Consider the following 21,116-nt stretch of genomic DNA (forward strand, 5'->3'; position numbering starts at 1 on the left):
CACTGTTTGTGTAATATTCCTGTAACAGTCATTAGGGACAATATTAATGTTTGATGTTGAGTTAGGGATGGAGAATAGGCCAGGAATATGTCAACCCTCCACCCCCAGGGGATGTTTAAATTAGGGTTTAAGGGCAAGGCACAGGTTTTAAGGAAAAAAAAAAGATATAGGCTAATCAAAATGCAAGTATGTTATATAAAATGCATGCAGTCAACGGAAAAATTACACACAAAAAAACCTACAAAATTAAATTAGTGCATTTTTTTATTTGTGTTTATTATTATTATTATTATTATTATTATTATTAATAGTAATAATAATAATAATAATAATAATAATAATAATAATAATAATATTTTCCAGTATGGTAGTGCAACCAGCGTTTGCGCAATGTAGTTTGTCTGTGGTAAACAGATCCAAACTACAATTGCCAGTTATACTCAAGGCTCTGTAGCACCGACATATTTTAAATATCGATTTTACTTAAGAAAACTGCACAATTCTTTCAAAGCCACAAGGACAAATAAGATTCCTGGTAGTATTTAAGTAATAGTTAAAAACGGTCTTTCTGACATAGTTATGTTTTATTCTTATTGGTGCTAATCGTGTCATATATTTTTCTTTAGCTGTTAAATTATAATGTGCAATTGCTAGAACAAATCCCACTTAAAAGATCAATCGTTATCAAAATGAAAGTGGGACCGTTGTTTTCTTTTTCCACAGACAGGTATTTGTGTGCACTAACAAGTGTAATTCATTTGTTCTCGAAAAACACTTGTTGTCTAAATCTTTTCAGACGGACCATGTTCAACATGATTAAAACAGGGCGAACCCTTTTACTATAACCTGATCCACTTTGAATGGGTTGGCGTGATTCCTTATGGGAAAAGTGCGGCTCTAAATACATGAGTTGATTCGTAATTACGTAACAGCCAAACAATAATAGGATAGAAACACCTTGTGAACATTTGTGTTATTTTATTGTATTTATTTTCTTGGAAACAAGAGGAGGCAAGAGAGTCTTCAGTGCTTGGTTTGTATGTTTCAGCCTTTGTATGTTACTTTGAATATGAACCTAGACAGTGCTCGTAACATCTATCAAGTAGGAACTGAAGTGGAAATCTAATATTTCAAGCAGGTCGGGAAGGCAAACCACGAATAATCAATATCAGATGCGCACCATTTTCTTTATGGTGTGTAAAGGTAACCCCCCTCCCCATCAATGAACCTCAATACAAAATCTTATTTCTCAGTTTTTTGTGATGTTTTAAATAGGTCACATAAAAACGGTTTGAAGTAGAAGAGGGGTGAACGTTTATTACTCTTATGAAAAGTGTGCACAAGCGTGTGTGTGTGTCTGTGCGCTACTGCGCGTCTCCAGCGGGCGGTGCGTTGCGCGTTTATCCACTTCACTGTATATAAAGCCCCCCTCTTATCTCCTTAACAGAAAGGCATGTCGGCTCCCAGTGACTTCAAATGCATCGCAAGGGGACTAGCTGGAAAGAAGCAGTCCGACCCGCAATTATGCTGGATACCTGAGCTATCGAGTTGGATCTAAACGAAATCAAAATGCGCTTTTTTTCTGGGAACTTAACATCTGACTGCTCTCAGTGAATGCTGGGACCTGTCCGGGATTTGGATACAATTTGTCCTATACTTACAGAAGCAGGATTTGTTTGATCTTCTTGTTCTGCATCGGATATTTATCATTGTAAATTTGAATCTTATATATATATATATTTTTTTTTCTCCTTTGTAACCGTTTTCTCTTCTGGAGTTATTGGGGTATGGCTAGTGCTTCTTTAATGGATCTGGGGCTTTGGTTGCTAATTGGACTAACAGCTGCGTTTGCGAAAGGTACGTTATGTGCTCTAATAACTTATTAGACATAATGATGTGTTATTTTAATACACTCGTCAAACCATTATTTTTTTTAAAGTAAAGCGCTTAATGATGGTGTATTAAAAGTATAGGAAAAAAGCACATTTATATAATTTACTTAATCAGTGCCTCACCGAAACACACACACACACACACACACACACACACACACACACACTCACCCAAATACAGCACAACGATTCATTTTCAAACTCGGCTGTATGACATGAAACCTATTTTAAGTGTAATTTGGTATTAGGAAATATATCTCCATAGCCAAAAGAGGAAACGTTGTTCTGGTGGATTCAAACAATTATTATTATTTATAATAGGCTAATAATAATAATAATAATACATCATATTAAACACTGAAAGTGTGATTTAATTTAAATATGTTTTAAATTGCTTTACATAACGTATACGCTATACGTAGTAAAGCAACCGGTTGTGTGAGGTTAGTTAAGAAAAAATCTAAGTGAAGCAGGTCCCAGTAACTCTGAGAGTGTCATAAATCATTAATTAACATCCCAGAACTTTGTGTATTTTTGTTTTTCCAGATTACAAGTTATTAGATTCATACAATCACATTAGCCAATCATCAATGTTAATTTGCGCATACAGTTATAAAATACAATACACATCATTATTAGTCTGCAGTATACACTCTTAGAACTAATGTGTTAAATGTATCACATTTTGTTTTTATTTCAAGGACAAAACCAGGACCATTAGCTAATGATTAATAACAAAGCACAGCAAGACCCAGTAAAAACGTTAAAACATCGTTTAATAAATGTCTATGGTTATTTTAAACTCTAGGTTGTAATTGTTACGCTACATGTGCGTCCAAAATCTCTAAATATCAATAAGGTTATTCACATGTATATTTCGTTCAAGTTTTCCAAACTTCATGTATGGGATTCATATATATACACACACACTCTGTGCAAATTATAATGCGATGTTACAGTGTCAGTTAATATTTGAAACGTTCAGATGTAGCCCATTCGTTTCATCTGCACTTTCTAAAGGTTAATGTTTTTGAGATACTTTTGTAAAATGTGCACTGACAATGTATTTCTTTTCTTTTCTAATGGATCTTTTTGCCCATGCATTGAAGGCCCCGTGCCTGTCCGAAGTGAAGGCGGCGCGGTGGGTCTGGCCCGGATGCCTGGACTGGAGGCGCCACGCATGGACAGACTGGCTGCGAGCCCCGCCGGGGGGCCGAGCGGCGGGCTGGAGTGGGCTCGGCCGGCCGGGGCGCCTGCGTGTCCGGGCTGCCAGCTGTCAAAGCCGCGGAGGAGATCCAGGCGCTGCACGTGTTACACTTACACAGACAAGGAGTGCGTCTATTACTGTCATCTGGACATCATCTGGATCAACACTCCGGAGTGAGTCCCAACAACGCTCGTTTGCTTGAACCCTGTTTCGTGGGACACTTCTGTCAAGTGAAAAGTGCAGTATAGACCCAAGGATATTGATAGCTCACAAAAAATAAGTGTTCCTTCCCGATTCCCCCCAAAATCTAGGCATTAGTTCGGTCTGTGAACCTTCATTTAGTATCGGAATTGTAATGCTAATGTCTGTAAAGCCTGGAGCTCGCACTTTCAAAGACAGTTTAGCTACACCGCCTAAGATTGTGTGCTGATGTAAAAAAGCGAGGTTTGAGCCTGCCTTCCGTGTTGAGCTTGGTATATAGAAGATACACGTTCATAAATACAATAGGCTATACATTCAAGTGATTTAACACCAATTCAGTATTGCCAAAACGTTTCCTAAGAGCAATACAATACAAAAGTAAGTGAAATTACAACAACTGCATATACATATGTTTTACTTCAAAGATACTGTGTGTTTTATGCCATTGCTCCTTCATTTTCTAAGAATTCCGAATTTGTGGGGGAGTCTTGAGAATGTACTCCATTGAAGGATATAATTTTAAATCAAACTTTGATGTTTGATTCAAATTCGAATAAGCCGATACTCTTCCAATATTCTCATCTGGTGTTTATGCCTTTTTGATTCCTGTCCTATACGTGCTATCAGACCTGAATCCCTGAACTAGTCTGAACAAGCACCGGATTGTTACAGTAAATCGGAAAGCAGATTTTCTTCAATACCCTCCAGGGTTGCAATGCAGAATTGCTGGGTACAGACAATGTAATAACACAGGTCGTCTTTAGACCATCTGCAGGGCGCAGCAATTTTAATTCTTGATAGTTGAAGGTTGTGGATTGAAAAGAGAGTTCATCTTCCCTCTGTGGCCTTATATATACCATGTGACTTGCCATGTTACATCACTAATCTAAATGAAGAACAGGCACAAGCAACTGAAGTGTTGAATTTGGGATTGATATTATGGGAGCTGGTGATGTCCCATGCTGTAATTGTAGAGTTGGAAAGTGTTCTTCGCAAATGCATGCTCGATTATCATCTCATAAAGTGAAGACACAGCTAGGTGTGATCCAATTCCTTTGATTTCCAGGTTTATTGGGGCCAGGCCTGCAAACAATAGCAAAATATGGGCTCCCATGTAATTTGTTTCACGTGTACTATGTTGTCCACTTCCAGAACATTTCACTTCACAGAAACTGCACAATGAATGCTTCGTATGACGTTGGCTGCCACGAGGATCTGTATTCTTTGGAACTAATACATTAATTATTTAAGCGAATACAACTTTAACACCTATTATTTGTTTGACATGCTAAAGACACCATGTGAAAATGTAAAACGAAAGTGTGTGACTGGAAACCATTCAGAACGTAACTGCTGTTCTATATGGCGTCCACTCTTTGAAAAAGCATGTGGTTTTCCTTTGATTTTTTCTTTCTTTGCACCTGGCACAAATTATGCTGCCTGCCAATGTTATGGTTATTCTGGCAGAGCAGAGAGTTGACTGAAGCTGCGTGCAATCACGTCCTCCATCACATCTGAAAGACCTGGATGATGGCATCACTGTCTGCTAATCGTTTTATCTTTTATGTTTGAGGTTCATTTTTCTCTTCCATTGCTCTCAGATTGCAGCACAGATCCTCTCCTGACATTTCCCTCATGTTCCCAGATGCTTCTCTGACATTTGTTTTGGGGTTTACTGCCACCAAGATCACAGTTGTTTTGTGTAGATACCTCTTGGAGCTGTAGCCCCCTCACTTGCTCTCTGGACACATGAAAACTCATGATGTGATTGGGAAACAAGTGTGGGCTGATAGCAATACACAACCCCAATTGCCCAAGTTCAGTTTCAAAAGTGTATAAGGTAGGAGATGGAGATATTATATGATGTGCTGCTCTCTTCCAGACTCTAACCTTCATGTGAATCTGCTGCTTCAAATTCACTTTTTTAGGCTGGATTTACAGCAGCAGGAACATCCTAAAACTCAGGACTCACACAATTAATTTAAATTGATTGCATTAAAAATCAAGCCATAGCAAAAATAGGAATAGTTGCATCCAGGGCAGGTGTAATAGAATGTGTTGTATATTGTGTTGTAGCAGAGTGACACATTCATAAAATCAAAAGAACAAATTAAATTGTCTGTGTCGGACAGAAATAAAATAACTAAAGTAGTCTTTATTTGCCAAGCTCTCTACAAAGAATCCAAATGTTCTAATTTCTAGGAAAAATGTAGAATTCACAGATGATCGAGTATGGGATATGTTTCTGTTATTGATTTAAAGAATAACTAGACGTGTCTAAGATTTGTAGAGCCCTTTTATGTGTTGGTAAAAGATCATGAAGCCCATCATAAACAGCAACATTTAGATGAAAGCGGTTACAAGATCATTTTTTCCAAAACAAAGTATTTCCTGTTGCCTTATAAGCTGCAAAAAAAGGACCATTAAACATTACAGATACCAGGGAAAGATGCTAGTAATGTTTTATACTATTTTGGTTCGTGAGCACATTTTCGACATCACACTGACAGCTTTTATGAGGTTTAACTTAAGTACCTTCCCAGACCAAGATCTGACCACTGCCAGGCACTTTCCACAGTTTTATATTGTACTGAGAGCTATAAAACCCGAAACCTGTTTAATAGAGTTACAGGAGTATTCTAATGTATTTATTCGCAGACACCCCTGTCCAGGCCGACGTAGTTTACACAAGAAACATTTTAAAGCATTCCAAAAGTGCAGTAATACAATCAAGTACTAGATTAAAGACATATCAGGTATTAGGTGTGATGATTCTGTCGAAGTATGTGTTGCTTAATAGATTTATTTCATAATAAATCATATGTGAAGGCAGTGGAAAAAACCTCAAATAGAACCATCACACTTGTCTTGCGTTGTGTGATTTATTATTATTACTTCATCAGATAAGAAGTGGCTGGTGTAATGTTTATTACGTGCCAGCTGTGGTTGTCATCAACAGTGTATTGTTGTGATTGCTGTTAACATATTGATCTTTGGGAGGAAACTAAGCAACTAATCCCATACAGAAGCAGTTTCTACAGTACTGTTTATGGGTAATGGCTTCACTCTTACAAAGTGAAAAGAGCTAGGCCTAATTAAACCTAAGGAACGGCCGAGAAACTGTTTTCTCACAAAGTTTAGCATACAGTGCTGTGTGGATGGCTTTATTATATCTCATATTCTTCGGTTTGCAGTTATATCTAATGTGAGATGTTGCTCTATCTAGTTTCTAAGTGAAAGCACACCTAAACAAGAACATGTAGTCCTTGACACATGTCTTAGTACAATATACAAAATGATTACACAAAAGAACTGCTTTATCTCACCTCAACCAATACATTAACCCTAAGCTGTGAGACTCTACTTCTAAATTCAACAGATACTTTATTTTATTAACAATAATAATAAAGACGGTTTCAATTTTCCATCCACATCCTGATGAGCACGTCCATAGAATATATGATATAAAATATAGGTTGAGGTTAGTAAATTGGGGAAACCGCAAGAGTCACTATAAGCTGTTCATTATTAGTGAGGGAAGAGATCATTAAAATGAGCTGGTGTTGTTTTGGCGTGTTGTTGCTGGACTTGTATTTGTAACCCAGGTTGGGACCGTCTGGCAATTCCTTCAAAACTCGTGGGCTTCTGCTGCTCACGGGTGACGTGCCAAGAACTAACTGAACTCTTAAACCTGCAGGAAGTTGCTCCAATTGGTATTTTGGTTTATCATCACAGTCAAGCCAGAGAAACAAATGTCGCTCTTGGGAATTCAGTGTTGAATATTATTCTTGCTGCTAAGCATTAGGGCGAGCACACACCGAGTTTTAACTGAACCAAAAGGATGTTTGTTTTTTCTTTTTTAGGTGGACACAGCTTATAATATAATGTCTTTATTATTGTAGAAGAGTCCATCATTTCTTGTCTTGGGTTGAGTGTTGAGAAATGACGCTCGGTCTCAGTAGCTTGAGTGGTGCTTGGCCCTGTCCGTGGTCCTGACTGTTTGCATTTAGTACATTAACCAGCACAATGTGACCAGACTCGCAATTTATATAAAGATATACAGCTGATTGTGTGGGGTTGTTACACAGATCTGTAAAAGTTATGTTTTGCAATTTGATGCTACATTCTATAAGTGAGCCTTTTCAGGAGTATGCCTTGCCCTTAGTCACAGTTTTAAGGCTTTGTCAACCGTTCAGCAGCCACTTTGTACTTTGCTGAGACACATCACAGTGTGGGTGTGATGGTGACATATTTGTATATATATATAACCAGTACATTAGACAATTGAGCAGTTTTACAGTCTCTTTCATGAAATAAAATAAAATAAAGTTCAACTTGTCATCATTGTAATGTAGTGTGATGAGTTAACCATGAAATCAGGGCTGTAGTCGTGTGTTCAGGCACATACATAGCATGTACTCACTTGCTTGGGCGGCATAGGATCATTTAATCACTTAATTTGACCTGCAGAGTAGTTAATGCTACTTTTTGTGTTTAATCTTATAAAGCTCACAATGAGTGCACAGAACAAATGCATCTGCACATACCGCCAGTCTTTGTGTTTGTGAGGGAGCCCCAGTTCTGCGACTCACAGCCTCAACCGAATCTGAATAGTGTACCCACTTCTTTTTTTACCACAAAAGCACTGCATGCAATTCAAATTTGATCTCCAGGTCACAGCAGTGCCTTGTGATCAAATAAAGAAAATCCAACTTGTTGTAACACACAGAAAGCTTCCTGGTCTAACTTTCATAGGTTTGGATATTGGGCTTTCTGTAGGCCTTTAATCTTTCTAGGCAGGAAGATATGGCAAGCCAAATTATCATTTAAAGAAATCTCTAAATCAATTAAAGATATCTTTAAATCAATTAAAGATATCTTTAAATAATTTAGAGATCTGCAAAGCATTTAGAGAGATCTAAATAAAGTGATTTTTAAAGAGATCTCTAAATGATTTGAAGAGATCTCTAAATGATTGAGATATCTGCAAATTACTTCCTGTTTATTTAGAAATATCTAAATCATTTAGAGAGATCTTCAAATGACTTTCTGTATGTTGGCTGAGATTATCATTTTCTGTTTCCTCATTCACTTAATTCACTTAAGAAATTAATGAACGCGTTAACAGGAAGTGATAATCTACATACAGGAAGTTATTTGACGATATCCTGAAATGAATTAGAGATTTCTAAATGAACAGGAAGTCATTTGCAGATATCTCGCAATTATCTTCTTTTAAATAAGATATCTTTAAATGAATGAAAGATATCTCTAAATGATAATCTGGCTTGCCATAGGAAGAACAGGTGTTTTGACAGCTTTGTCATAGTAAGAGTGGCTTCAGTCCTGGCTCTGCTATTATCACTTCTTAAGTTTAGGGTGTAGGGTTTAGGTACTCCTCTGATTTAAGTATATTGCTCCTATTACCAAATGCCCAGATTTGATGCAGTTGATCCCATGCAAAAACTAAGAACTGTTTATGATGGAGGCCCCAAAGCAAAACCGTTCCGCCTCTCTATTTTACAGTGGCTACGATGTTGTCACTGACATTAGCGTTACTGTGCTTTTCTAAGCCTGTTGTAGCGTACTGCATGTAGTAGTTTTTACATGTCCCCGTCCCGCCCCCCCTGTATGTATATATGCACTAGAAAAATGCAACCAGATTGAGATGCAAATCGGGTGCAAACCACCAGATGTTTCTCATATGTACAGCCAAATGTAAAATATCTACTTTCGATAAGTGAGCTGATCTGCTGCAGCACATTTTGATGAATGCCCAGGCATTCTTCAGAAGTCATTGATTTAGCGATCCCGTTCTTTTCTCTTTTCTAGTTTGTAAAAGAGGTGTCCTTATCATAGAGTGTAAATTCTGACCTTGTGACTGGGGTTGTTTTTGCATGGTGTTGATTTTAACATATGTCAGACTGCTAATCTCACCGACAGATTCCTGCAGAGCTCGGGCAGAAACCTGTCAGAAGTTGAGTTTTTTACATTTCATGGTGGTGATTTAATAGTTGCTATTAACCTTCAGCGGTGGCTCCACGTTTGCCATCTGTGATCGCTTTATAGCAGTTGGAGGGGCAGTCCCGGATTTTGCCTGAGTCACAGGACATGAGAAACAGGAAGGAAATGACAAATTGCTATAGAGTGCGTGCTTTTTTTTTTCTTTAAGATGGTCATGACTTATCCAATCCTGAGAGTAGTAATACAATTAACGTAAAGAAGTAAACTTAAGTGGATGCTGGAATATGTGCCTTTTAATAATTGCTTTTTTCCGTTTTAAGTTTTTTGCTTTCTTATACATGAGGTTACGTATTTCAGGAACAATAACTAACAATGGATCTGTACAAAAGTGCACTGTCCAAATTGGTACTTTGAGTCTATAAAGCAAATTCCAGATTTGATCGTATTACATACCAATAATGAATTTGAATCTTGTATACGAGAGACCAGTGCTTAAGGGAAGAAATTATTAATTCTCCTTCTTTATTTTTCTGAGCAGGACTCTGTCATTTCTTTATATAATGGGTCCAAGAAAGTATTCCCAGCATTCCCCGTCTCACAAAAACTGTAAAGTAATTCTTCAGAGCAGGTTATACCCAGAAAACTACGGATAATTGTGGTTATTCCACAGATGTTTTTCATTTAAGTTTTGGCAGTTGTCGGTTTACATTGAGTGAGATTAATAAAACAACATGTATGTAGAGGTCACAATGGCCTCTCCATCTGAAGCAGTTTAGACTGCATTTAAAACATACAGTATCTGTCATTTAATTTTGTAATTCCAATGAAACGGGAGAAATGAGCAACAGGTAACAATGCGTTGAGTGAGGAGGAAGGCTTTGTAGAAGAACCCTTTAGAGCAGAGAGTCTTTGGGTCTCTTTGTATTTGTTCTCTGTTTTAGTTTTCTTGGCAGCTTTTGCAGACCAGGGATCTTTAATTTAATAGAGATACCATTCCTACTGACTAGCCATGCAAATTGCCCGCTGGCCAAAACATTCTTTATCTGCCTTTATCTGCCGGCAGGACCCAGCCATTTTGTATCAGGATGTTCTGGATGCTCCCCCATGCCTCCCTTTCTGTAGTCTGACAGGGCAGCCTTTAATGAAGGAGTCTTCCATTCATAAGACAGAGAAAGGCACCAGCTGGTCTTACCTGTTGTGCGAATGATGTAAGCCTGCTTCGGTGCATTGCGTCTGGGTATACGTCCCATATAAAAATGTCCCAGGGGACTGTGCAAGTTTTCTTACCTTCATGGTATGGAAATACTCTTTTTAAGTGCAATGAACATAATCAACAGAGAATACCAATATTATGCCTCCAAGTGCATTACAAGTGACAGGGCTTACCCCGTCAGTCTACACCTGGAGTCACTTATGAAAAACGAACATTTTCCCTCCTGCTTTTATAGTTCCCAAGGAATAAAGAGCCCAGATGGGCACTTTACCTAAATGTCATGGCTCCCTAAAGATTAATCCTCAAACACTATCAGATGTTGGGTCTTTGAAGCCAGTTGCACCAAAGTTTAAATCCGCTGTCTCTATAAAGACGTGTTCGTGGAGGGCAGACCTGTTTCTGTCATGTCTTGATGGCCTGGGGTGAACGAGACTGAGTTCCTTTTTGTTCCCGAGATATTTTTTAAGCCGAACACGAGAAAGCTGTGATCTTCTCAAACCCCTCAGATCTGGAAGATCATTAACTGTTCTGTTCCATTACATGTTTAAATGAGAACAGCAAACTCATAAAAAAGCTCTTCTAATAAAAGCAGGTATGACCAAAAATAATAATTACGTAAATTACAGCCCAACATCTGTTTACTATTTTGTATTGCCTAGAAAATGTAATTTAAAGCACAAAAATGTTTTGCAGTGAGCACCGTCTCAAATGAAAACTAATCCTGTCTGCGGCGGTTACAGGAGGCAGCTCCCGGAGGGCAGCAGCTCCCGGAGGGCAGCTCATGTTTGGCCTGGCGCCACCGAGGGAGAGGGTGGATGCCGGCTGGGGAAAACTCAGATCTCCATTGTCTAGCGACCCCTGCAGTCTCGTACTAATGAATTGGCTTTCTGGGCTTGCAGTGCAAATTGTGACGGTGCTTTGATGCCGTGCAGGTCGGAGGATATGTGCTTTATCTCATCCCTCCTAAAGAGCAACAGTGAGTCAGAGTAAGCACTGATAATGATTTTAATGATTGGGATGAAGATGAGGAAAAAATAAACAAACTGCACAATCTAATTACAAGTAAAATATCTCTATAAAAGTAAAACAAACCTAAAAGTAATACAGAAACCCTGCCACTTAAACTGATGGTCGGCATTGTTCTCAGTCTGATGTCAACAGCAAATCCTCATTCCTTTACGGTTGCTACTTGGTCCTCCTCTGTAAAAAGCGCCATGCAGGGGTTTCAAGTGCTGTTTCTAAGCACAGGGCCCCAAGAGAAAAGCCAAATAAGTATTGGCACATAGGAAGAGCAGGATTCTCATTTGGTGAAGAAAACATAAATGGGTTATATTTGAACTACTTTTTGGTTTGGTTTGTTGTATCGAGATCTCCGCTGCCTCCAGATAGACTTCCTGACCAAAAAGTTTCCCTCAAGCTTGTTTCTTTCCACTGGGAGGAAGTCTTGTGTCTCCAAGAGGATTACCTTAAATATCTTCAAACAAATAAACAAGCACATTAAGAGCAAGCCCAGATGTGTGGAGGGATTTACTCTGTTTGCTCTTCTAATCGTCTGCAGGCACTGTGTGCTGAGGGGACTCCAGCCAATTATCACACCCAGGAACCTCCTATAATTGTTGACACTAGCCCAGGAAGAGGAGCTGAAAACCCCAAGTCGTAATTTTGTCGCCTGATTCAGGAAATTGGACATGGGCTTCCCAGCAATATCCATCAGTAAATGACAACCGTATTGGGATCTTTCAGTTTGTACTGCTCTTTTTGTTATTTGAAAGCACAACAAAACTTTTATAGTCTCTTTTTACATAATTATCGCAGTTTTCCAAAATACTGGTGGAAAGACACTGAATTTAATAGTAGTAGCTTCTTCTTAAGTCAGCCTCTTTAATGAAAAAGGAAAAAACGTGGACTCTAACTTCAGTAAATCAATGCCTACAGGTGTCAGCATGAATGTCAGGCAAGGGGAGACCGCAAGTTCAGAGGTCATGTACTCCTGGGTCCAGAAAAACAAAATTCCTTACGACCTCAGGATGTAAAATGTAGGTGAGCATCTGTGTTACTCCGGCCTCAAAAACATGCAGAGGTTTTTTATGTTTTGTTTTATTAAAAGATCATAAATGCTTACCAGACTCCAGTTTACAGTTTCTGCTTGGCACAACATGCATGGACCTAGTTATGAGTTCAGCGTTGCCTTGGGTTGATTTACAGCTCTTGTTTCGAGGGCTCTGCAGTAAAGCTCCAACCTGTCATCACTGCAGTGGATAAATACGAGCAAGATGTTGGCAGGAACTATTACACTGAGAAGGTTCTGGCAGTTTAATTAATGAACCAGTCAACAATCATAAACCTCGCTAATACACTTAGGGCTGACAGATGCCTTCGCAAAAAAAGACAAAGTTGCAGTTTCTCTGCAGCGGAAGCCCAGATGATCGGTGACCACATTATTAAATTACTACAGGATGACAAACAGATACAGTTATACTGGATTTCAAATCAAGCCTACCCTGGCCACTTCCCAGATCTGATATCTAGTGTGAGAATGAAGAACAGCTCGTTTTCTGCACTGGGCTTCATAGCGCTATCGTAGAATATAGACACCAGAGTGCATTGTGCGAATTCATGTTATGTAGCGTCAGTGTTGGTGCAGCACATTTATTTGAATCATATTTTAGACACATTTTATTCAGGCATTATTATTGGCTTAGCGTATTTGTTTTCTTATTTTAGTCCTGATCACCTCTGCTTACAGGGATGGCTTTCCCCACTCTGTGTCACTGCCACGTCCAGCAATGCGCCACATTCTCAGACATCAGCAAAGACTTCAGCTGCTCTTCTGACAACTGGGTTTTGTTGGGGTTTGATGACAGTTTCGTCTCAGGTTTGGATCATGAAATGCAATCTGTTTAGTGAGGGGCTCGCTTGCCTGAGACCACTGTCAGTGGGGATTGGATTGGTTTCTGAGGAAGTGAGGGTGAGAGAGGGAGAGGAAGTGACCCTCAGTCATGTTCAAGAGAGGGTTCTCTGATTGACAGCATGATCGCGTATACTCCTTCAACAGAGTGAGAAAAGAACCTAAACAAGTTAGATTGATTTTGTTTTTGTGAGGTTAAAATGAGTCCCACAGATCACATCAAAGATGAAATGGGAATAATCCACATTTTGCATCTGCTCTCTCTCCCACTGCTGTTCTCATTCACACCCAGTGCAGCACAGAACTCAGAACTGCGTCCTTTGCACAGTGTGGCGTTTCAGTGCCATTCGGTGTTGGACTGCCATTCTGTCTTGATTCCCCACCAGGGAAGTTGGGATTTGTTGCTTGGTTGGGGCGAAGGGGAGGGAGGTAGTATATCCATTGAGTGGGGTAGATGGTACATTTGATAGTTATAATATCTCACAGAAAGGGAAATCCTTTTGTATCCCATACTCTCTCCCTCTTTCTTCTCCTGAAACTCCCTCTGCTCTTCTCCACAGACGAACGGTCCCTTACGGCCTGTCCAGCTACCGAGGCTCAGGTCGAGTCAGGCGCTCTGCTGAGCGTGTGCGGGACAGTGGGCGGACAAGGCTGGGCTCCCAGCGCTGTGTGTGCTCAGACCAGAGAGACCCGTGGTGTGCCAGCTTCTGCCGGGCATGGTAAGGAAACCAATCCCCTCCTGAAGGGTGGAGGGACAGGTGTGGCCAAAACCCTCTGCTCTGCCCCGACAATGACCAGGTTACAGCTGCAAAAACATATCAATACACTTTCACTGGGTTAGTAGGAATGCCATAAATGAGTAACATAACTGGGCAGGTCTAGTGAGCGCATTTCCTTTTTCAGTGGCCAAAAGGCTTGGGGAAATTATTGGTACGCTCATTTCGATTCCATTAGGCTGAGGCTGAATGACTTAAAGTTTCTTGCATGTTAAAGGGTATTTCAGTTTAGAACATAAAGGTTGCTATTCCCCCTGACCTTCCCATGTCACATTCATGCACTAGATGATTGGGATTTCAGATTAGTTGTCTCAAGAGGTCCAGCGTGTTGAAAGTCAGTCTCTGACCCATTGAGAAACTTCAGTGAGGTTAAGATGCCCCTTGAAAAAGCAATACTGAGGTACTTGAACGGTCACTTGTCCGATGAAAAGAGAAGTACGCAGGTCAGAGCCACTCCATCGGTCAGTGTGTCTGGCAGAAACAATCAATCAGAGCTAAACCAACAGAGAGAGACGTGTTCGAGTCCTTGAACAGTTTGGAGAAGGGGCCCCTTGAAATTCTTGCCGAAACATATCGCCGATGGATGTGCGTATCACAAACATTTAAACATCGTAAAGAACAAAACTGCAATGCACACTTTATCCTTTTCACACCTTTTTCTGTCCCAGGCTGCCTGGAGGAGTTTTGTGTCTCTCTTTTCAGCATTTTGCATCTGAACACTGAATTAATCTCTTGCACTTTCATACACATGTCCTTCTCACTTTCCAGAGAATTCGTAAATAAGCACTTATTCCTGTCTGTTAGTCTTAATGTCTTGTTTTCTTAGCCCTCTAATGCCCATGTATTGATCTCGCACCTCATTTATCTAATTTACTGCTTAATCATGAAGACCAGCCATGCGTTGTATGCCATTAATAATGTTTTTTACTCTGTATGTTGAAAAGGATTTGTCTGTCAATTACATTTGTTCAGATTAAGTGCAGATTTGAGTGTGAATATCATTTACTAAAACTGATTACATCTGTCCATTTGGATTGAATGTATTTTCCAAAATACAATATGTGAAGTCTCTTCCAGGCTAGGCCAAAACAATGCACAAACTACATTTTTTTTTTTTTCTGAACACGCTTGTATAACTTGAGTTGATTTAAGACATTCCAGGTTTTCTGTATTATTTACCTGGCAGGCATTTGCTCTGTATAAAACATGCACACTATGGTTGGCATTCAAATACAATTCAATAAAACAAAACAAAAAATACATTAATATCAAAGCTTTATTTGTATTTGTAAGTTGGACAAGTTATACATAATAGTAATGTATAGTACAATTAATAGTCCATCAGTGCAATACACAGGGAAGAAGGCTTTGCATCGAACAGGGAACTGGTGGGGCAAGAGAATGATTGCAAACATGAAATGTCTATAAATGCCCCCGTCTTCCCCCCGTCCGTCCTCTAATGCAGCAGTTCCCAAACTTTTTAGCTGGCGCCCACCTATACATTTGGGTCACAGCTCGCGCCCCCCTCGTCTCACACATTCGTATTTATATTATCATTTATATTTTTGAAAGCCCTAAGGCTTAACAAAGATGAATACACTTACATACTTGCATTTCACTTCTCACACTTTTATTTGGCCATTTATATTAGTAATACCAGAAACTTTCCATGCAGGACCTATTCTTTCAACCTGTTCTTAATCGATCTACTACTCACTCAAATTAATGAAATAGATATGGCTGAATCAAAGTAGTTACAGAACATACATTTCCATTTCATACGATTTTACCAGTTATTTAAAATAGCCTATATATTGTGTCTTTGTTATAAAAATGATTTAATTTAATAAACTTCTGCATTTGCTGACTTTTATAAACCAACGTGTCTTCACACGTGACAACCCAGATTAGTCTGCACAATCAAGGGAAGTGTTATTTTATTTTTATTTTTCTTCCCATACCTCTGATTTGGCCATGGACTCTCTGACTCCAGCTGCAATGTTGTCTCCACTATCTGCCTCAGATGCGGTTCATGTCAAACTGCTCAAAGTCATCGATTACATTTTTTTGTTAATTACTTTTTTTTTTTTTTATTAATGCGTTTCGAAAATATTGCAGTAGAGATTCCTGCTGAGCTTGTTTCCCACATTTTGGACTTGCAAGTTATTTGTATGTTTTTTTTTACTGTAATTATCACCTCACATAAACTGCTGTGTATTTTGGTCTGAAATTACCGAGAAACACGACAATCCTCTATTCTGATTGGCCATGACTGGATATGGATTCATCCAATAACCGATTTCCACTCTCGTGTCACAACCATAGTTTGTTTATAAGTGTGGAAAAAGTCGTTTCAAAGAGAGAAAAAATAAATCAGTTTATCCCATGCAATTTCAGCGGGGGGGTTGTCGCTTCCCCTCATGGATTTCGTGCGTCTCGACTTGACTTTTTACACGTTCATCTCTTTACCGAGGGGTGCGCCCCACAGTTTGGGAACCACTGCTCTAATGAGCTTTAAAGAGCTCGCCTGTGCACTGGAGTAATTCTGCAGTTATGATGCCATTTACCTGTTACTGCTGGGGGCTACACCAGGTCACAAATTCAATTGAGAAATGTGCCCCTGATAAGAGCTTTACATCCCTGCAGAGAAATCCAGATATCTTTTTGGAGTAAAGAGTTCTTAATAGGTGCACTTAATCTCCAAAATACATTTCCATGTCTACTTTGAAATAGCGGCCCGTGTTGACTTCTTACCCTCTCTTTTGAGATTGAGATTCTTGGCACTTGCTTCGCAAAGAGACTCTTTCCATTTGAGACTAAGCAAGAATGGATGCTAAAGAGAGGGCAAGATGTCTGTGTTTACAACTGAACGCTAACGCAGGCTCTTCTGTTTGTATCAGGCAGAGGTCTCCCTGACAGACGTGGGCTGTGACAGATCCTTCTTCCCCGCCAGACACAGACTTCACTGGCCTGGGCGACTCCACTCCTCCTCCTTCAGTCTTCACCTTTACTGGTTCACCAGCAGCCTGGCTGGCACGGAGTAGGACACACACCACCAGAGAGACAGAAATAAAATAAAACAGGGAGACACCTGTTTGAACGTCTTGATCTTGTCATGCAGCCAGTCTTTGGAAATGTGTTCCTCAGTGACCTCTGCTGTTGAAATCGTAAGAAATGGGTAAAAAACATAAAACCCCAACAACTGAAAGCATAGCACAGACTGCTTCTGCTATCAAAAGCTCTTCTATAGAAACAGAGACTGGTGGATTTATGAGAAACTGTCTTATGCCTGGATATAGAAGCAGGGGTGGCGTGATTTTGAGCAACTGAGACATCACTTGGGTACATCAGGACAAGACGACAGAAGGAAAAGAAGATGCCATTGTGACTCAGTACAGTGAATTTGATACAATAACTCTGAACAATGTCATGCTGAAGTTTGGTGGACAACTAAAACAATGTCTTCAAAGCAACTTGAGTGGAGAGACTAAATGCTTTTTCCCTTTTTATAAAGCTTTTCAGACTGTCTTTCTGGGTTTCCAGACAAGCTTAACCCCTCTTGGCTTTGTCAGAGTCTTATGGACACATGGATGAACAGTCTATTTTTCTACAAAAGGGATTGACTTTACTTGAAGTCTGTGTCTAAGTTTCTTCAGCACCACTTCTCACTTGTCTACTACATGACTATATATACTAATATATATATTTGTACAAATGTTCATAGCTACAGTTAGATGGGCATACATATAAACCTGAACCTGTGGTATCCCAAACTAATCCAGGAATTCAGTGACTAATCTTCACGTTTCTTTATTATTATTGTATTTTACAGAAATAAGCCGTGCTTTATAATCAGCACTGACATTAGTACGAATGGCCTGGGCTCTCAGCTTTAGCTAGGGTTGGAAATGAAGATGCCAGACAGAATTTCACAGAGCACTTAGACAAAAGTAAGCTTCTCCTTCCTTGCCATCCAGTTGGATAGCTGCTTAATGGAGGGACTGTGGTAGCAATGCCTGTTCTATCTAATGTGAAAATTATATACAGTATGTCCCAGGTTGTCTCATCTGTGCATATGAAGACTGCTTAGCAACCTAAAACTGTCTACACCATTACACCAAGCAGGACCTGATTAGTAATATATATATATTTCCATAAGGCAAGTTCATTTTGTAGAGGGTAGAAATTCCAGTTTCCTCTAAATGGAAGATCTAAAGTACGTTTTGCAACAGTGTATGTGCGTTTATATTATACATACATGCACAGAAACATAGATGCAACACACAGCTAAATCCCCAAATGTTATTCTTCTATTTAGCTTGAAGTCAAACTAGCCAGCTCAGATTCATATCTACTTTCCCAACACAGTGTGTGCCATTTCACTTTGGTCTGAGGATATAATATTGTGCCTTCATTCTAACTTATGTCTTTAAGTCATACATACTTAGTATACAAGTATACCTTTGCTTACTTGTCAGGCTTGCAAGAATTATCAGATCGGATGGGATTCTTTTCCCACAATGTGCATTTATGAGGACAACTGTACACAATTTGTGAAAGCCCAATGTGTCATTTCCATACTTTCAGGAAGAGTAAGTTTTGCTAGCCGCCGCATGGACAGAATCTGTAAACCATGAGGAGCAGGCAAAGATTTTTATTACAATGAAATGCGATAAGTTTCTATGAACTCTTTCACCGTTGCCGCACCACTAACTACTGAGATACCACTGTCTTGCGACCTTCTGAAAAAGGAAAAACTTTTATATCCTAACCATAACATTAAAAACAATTGAAAGCCTGAAGTTGCTGTCATTTTTTTTAAGGTGCGTGGTGCAAAGGAAACCCCACAGAAATTCTGCTGGGTCACTGGAATCGTCCTGTACCGCCTGGTGAAAATAATCAACTAAGACTCATTCAAGCTGCTCTCTGGAGATGCACACTCAAATACATGTTTGTGCCGTGCAGAGTATCCACAGCACCCTGTAAGTCCCAGTTTGTTTCCATTCACACACACAGCAACGCAGCAATTGATCATATCACGTGTGACCAAGAATCCAATCCTAACAACTGGAATTGGAAAAAAAGACAGTCGGATTGAGCAGCAAAGACAGCTGTAACAATGCCTACATACTACTAGAATTAAGTCCATATAAATTCACTCATCCCCTCCACCAGAAATGGGTATTAGACCACGGCAAGATATGTCCATCTCGGTGAAACATGGACTGCACAATAAACCTCCGTTTTTATAGATTAGAACAGAATTAAAACTCGAAAGCGGGAATCAACATATGGCCAAGAAATTGTGTTAATTCTGTCACGTGTCTGTCCAAATAAGGAAGTAAACAGCTCCGGAGCTGGGAACTTGTGAATAGTTCTCAGAAACTTCCACAGTGCCCAAACACTCCCAGGAGGCTAAAATGTATATGCTGTTAAAAAATAAAATAGTCCAATTCAGCAACATAGTAGATCACCATTTGTGTCAGATTTTCTTACACCTGCAAAGTGCGGACACTTCTGGGAATCACACGAATCTCCAATCTCCCGAAGGCCAAAGCAAGCACAGACCCATCAACAGTGAAAGCGGCACTGCAGCCCTGCGGGGGTTCAGGCCTGTCGTAGAGATCTAGCATCGTCCACCTTGCTCTGCTCACAGCCCTCTCTGCTCTCGGCTCCTGGCGTGCTTCATGTTAATGCTTTGAACATGAACAGTTTCTAAATTAAATATATACATATATGCAGTAATTACATGCAAAACAGGCCTAGAGCTTTGTTGTATTTTTAAGCATACTAAATATATATTTGTTTTCAAAACTGTTCAGAAGTACCTGATTGTAAAAGCATTTAAACAAAAAAAATAAACAAGGGTCCCCTAGAATCATAGTCATTTCTGATATCACTACAGTTGTACAATGCCACCCATTTTTTTTAATGGATATTTATTTTATAAATGTTACCTGTCTGATGCTCAGCATTTACATGATATGCATTGCAGTGTTCATATTTCGTTGTGGGTGGTTGTCACGGAATATATACTGCATATAGAATTAATTCAAAATGGTTTCCCCTCGGATACACTCATGTTCTCAACTGAGTTTTCCCAGTTAAAGACTCGAAATTAATTAATTTGAGTGTGAGAATGTATATACTCTGAGATACACCAAGGGGTCCATGAGAAAAATCAGATACTGCACCCGACAGAGCCAGGAAACACTCGAATCAATTAAGAAATACAGACAGACTTGCCAGTTGGCTTTAACACTGAACTGTTTCACTTCAGACACTTCAATGGACATCTGATTGCATAGCTAAACTGCGTGTAATGAGTTTAACAGGGTAAACAGTGCAGTGCCGATGATCCTGAAGTGTGTGAACACAGAAACATGAGCACGCAACTGTGTCGGTGCAAAGAGTCAGCTGGAGGGTGAGCAGGAACGCAGGAGAGCTCATTCTGAGCCTCAATACTCTGGAGTGTAAATTACTCAAAGTGGAAGTCAGTTGGTGTGTTTCATGCGGTTTGTTTGTTTTAAACCTAGACATTTTGCGAAATGAATTGGGATTTTTCCCTACTTCCCTCTAACTGCAAGCTCCCCTGCGAAGAAGTGAAGGCTGAGCTTCAGCCAACACGATTCAGTATAAAACTACCTCTTTCCTACAGTGAATATACGCAGTGTTATCTGGCTTCAGAAAGTATATTGATCTAGCAGTATATGCAATCTTGTACCTCTTATTATTATAATAAATGTTTTGTATTTAAAAGAGAAACCTTTTTTTAAAATAAAGTATATAAGCCCTTTTTTGTGTGTTCACAAGTTGTCTTATTTATTTTCTATTGGGGAATTGAGAACACCACCACTAGAAGTAAATTAAATGACAACATCACGCTGCTGGAATCTATCTGCAGCAATGCGCTGGGTTCCCTACACTTTGGCCCAGATGAACCTGTTCAAGTCCT

At 39.5% G+C, this 21,116-nt stretch overlaps 1 protein-coding gene across 1 annotated transcript; it reads left to right on the forward strand.

Moving 5' to 3' along the window:
* Window positions 1-1,428: 1,428 nt before the first annotated feature.
* On the forward strand, window positions 1,429-20,957 carry LOC136748633 (endothelin-3). Its single transcript, XM_066702552.1, has 4 exons — window positions 1,429-1,857; window positions 3,002-3,272; window positions 13,946-14,104; window positions 17,062-20,957. The coding sequence occupies exons 1-4, from the start codon at window positions 1,788-1,790 to the stop codon at window positions 17,075-17,077; spliced, it is 516 nt and encodes a 171-aa protein (XP_066558649.1). The 5' UTR covers window positions 1,429-1,787; the 3' UTR covers window positions 17,078-20,957.
* Window positions 20,958-21,116: the final 159 nt, after the last annotated feature.

Source organism: Amia ocellicauda, chromosome 4 (genome assembly GCF_036373705.1).
Source record: "Amia ocellicauda isolate fAmiCal2 chromosome 4, fAmiCal2.hap1, whole genome shotgun sequence".
Lineage (NCBI taxonomy): Eukaryota > Metazoa > Chordata > Actinopteri > Amiiformes > Amiidae > Amia > Amia ocellicauda.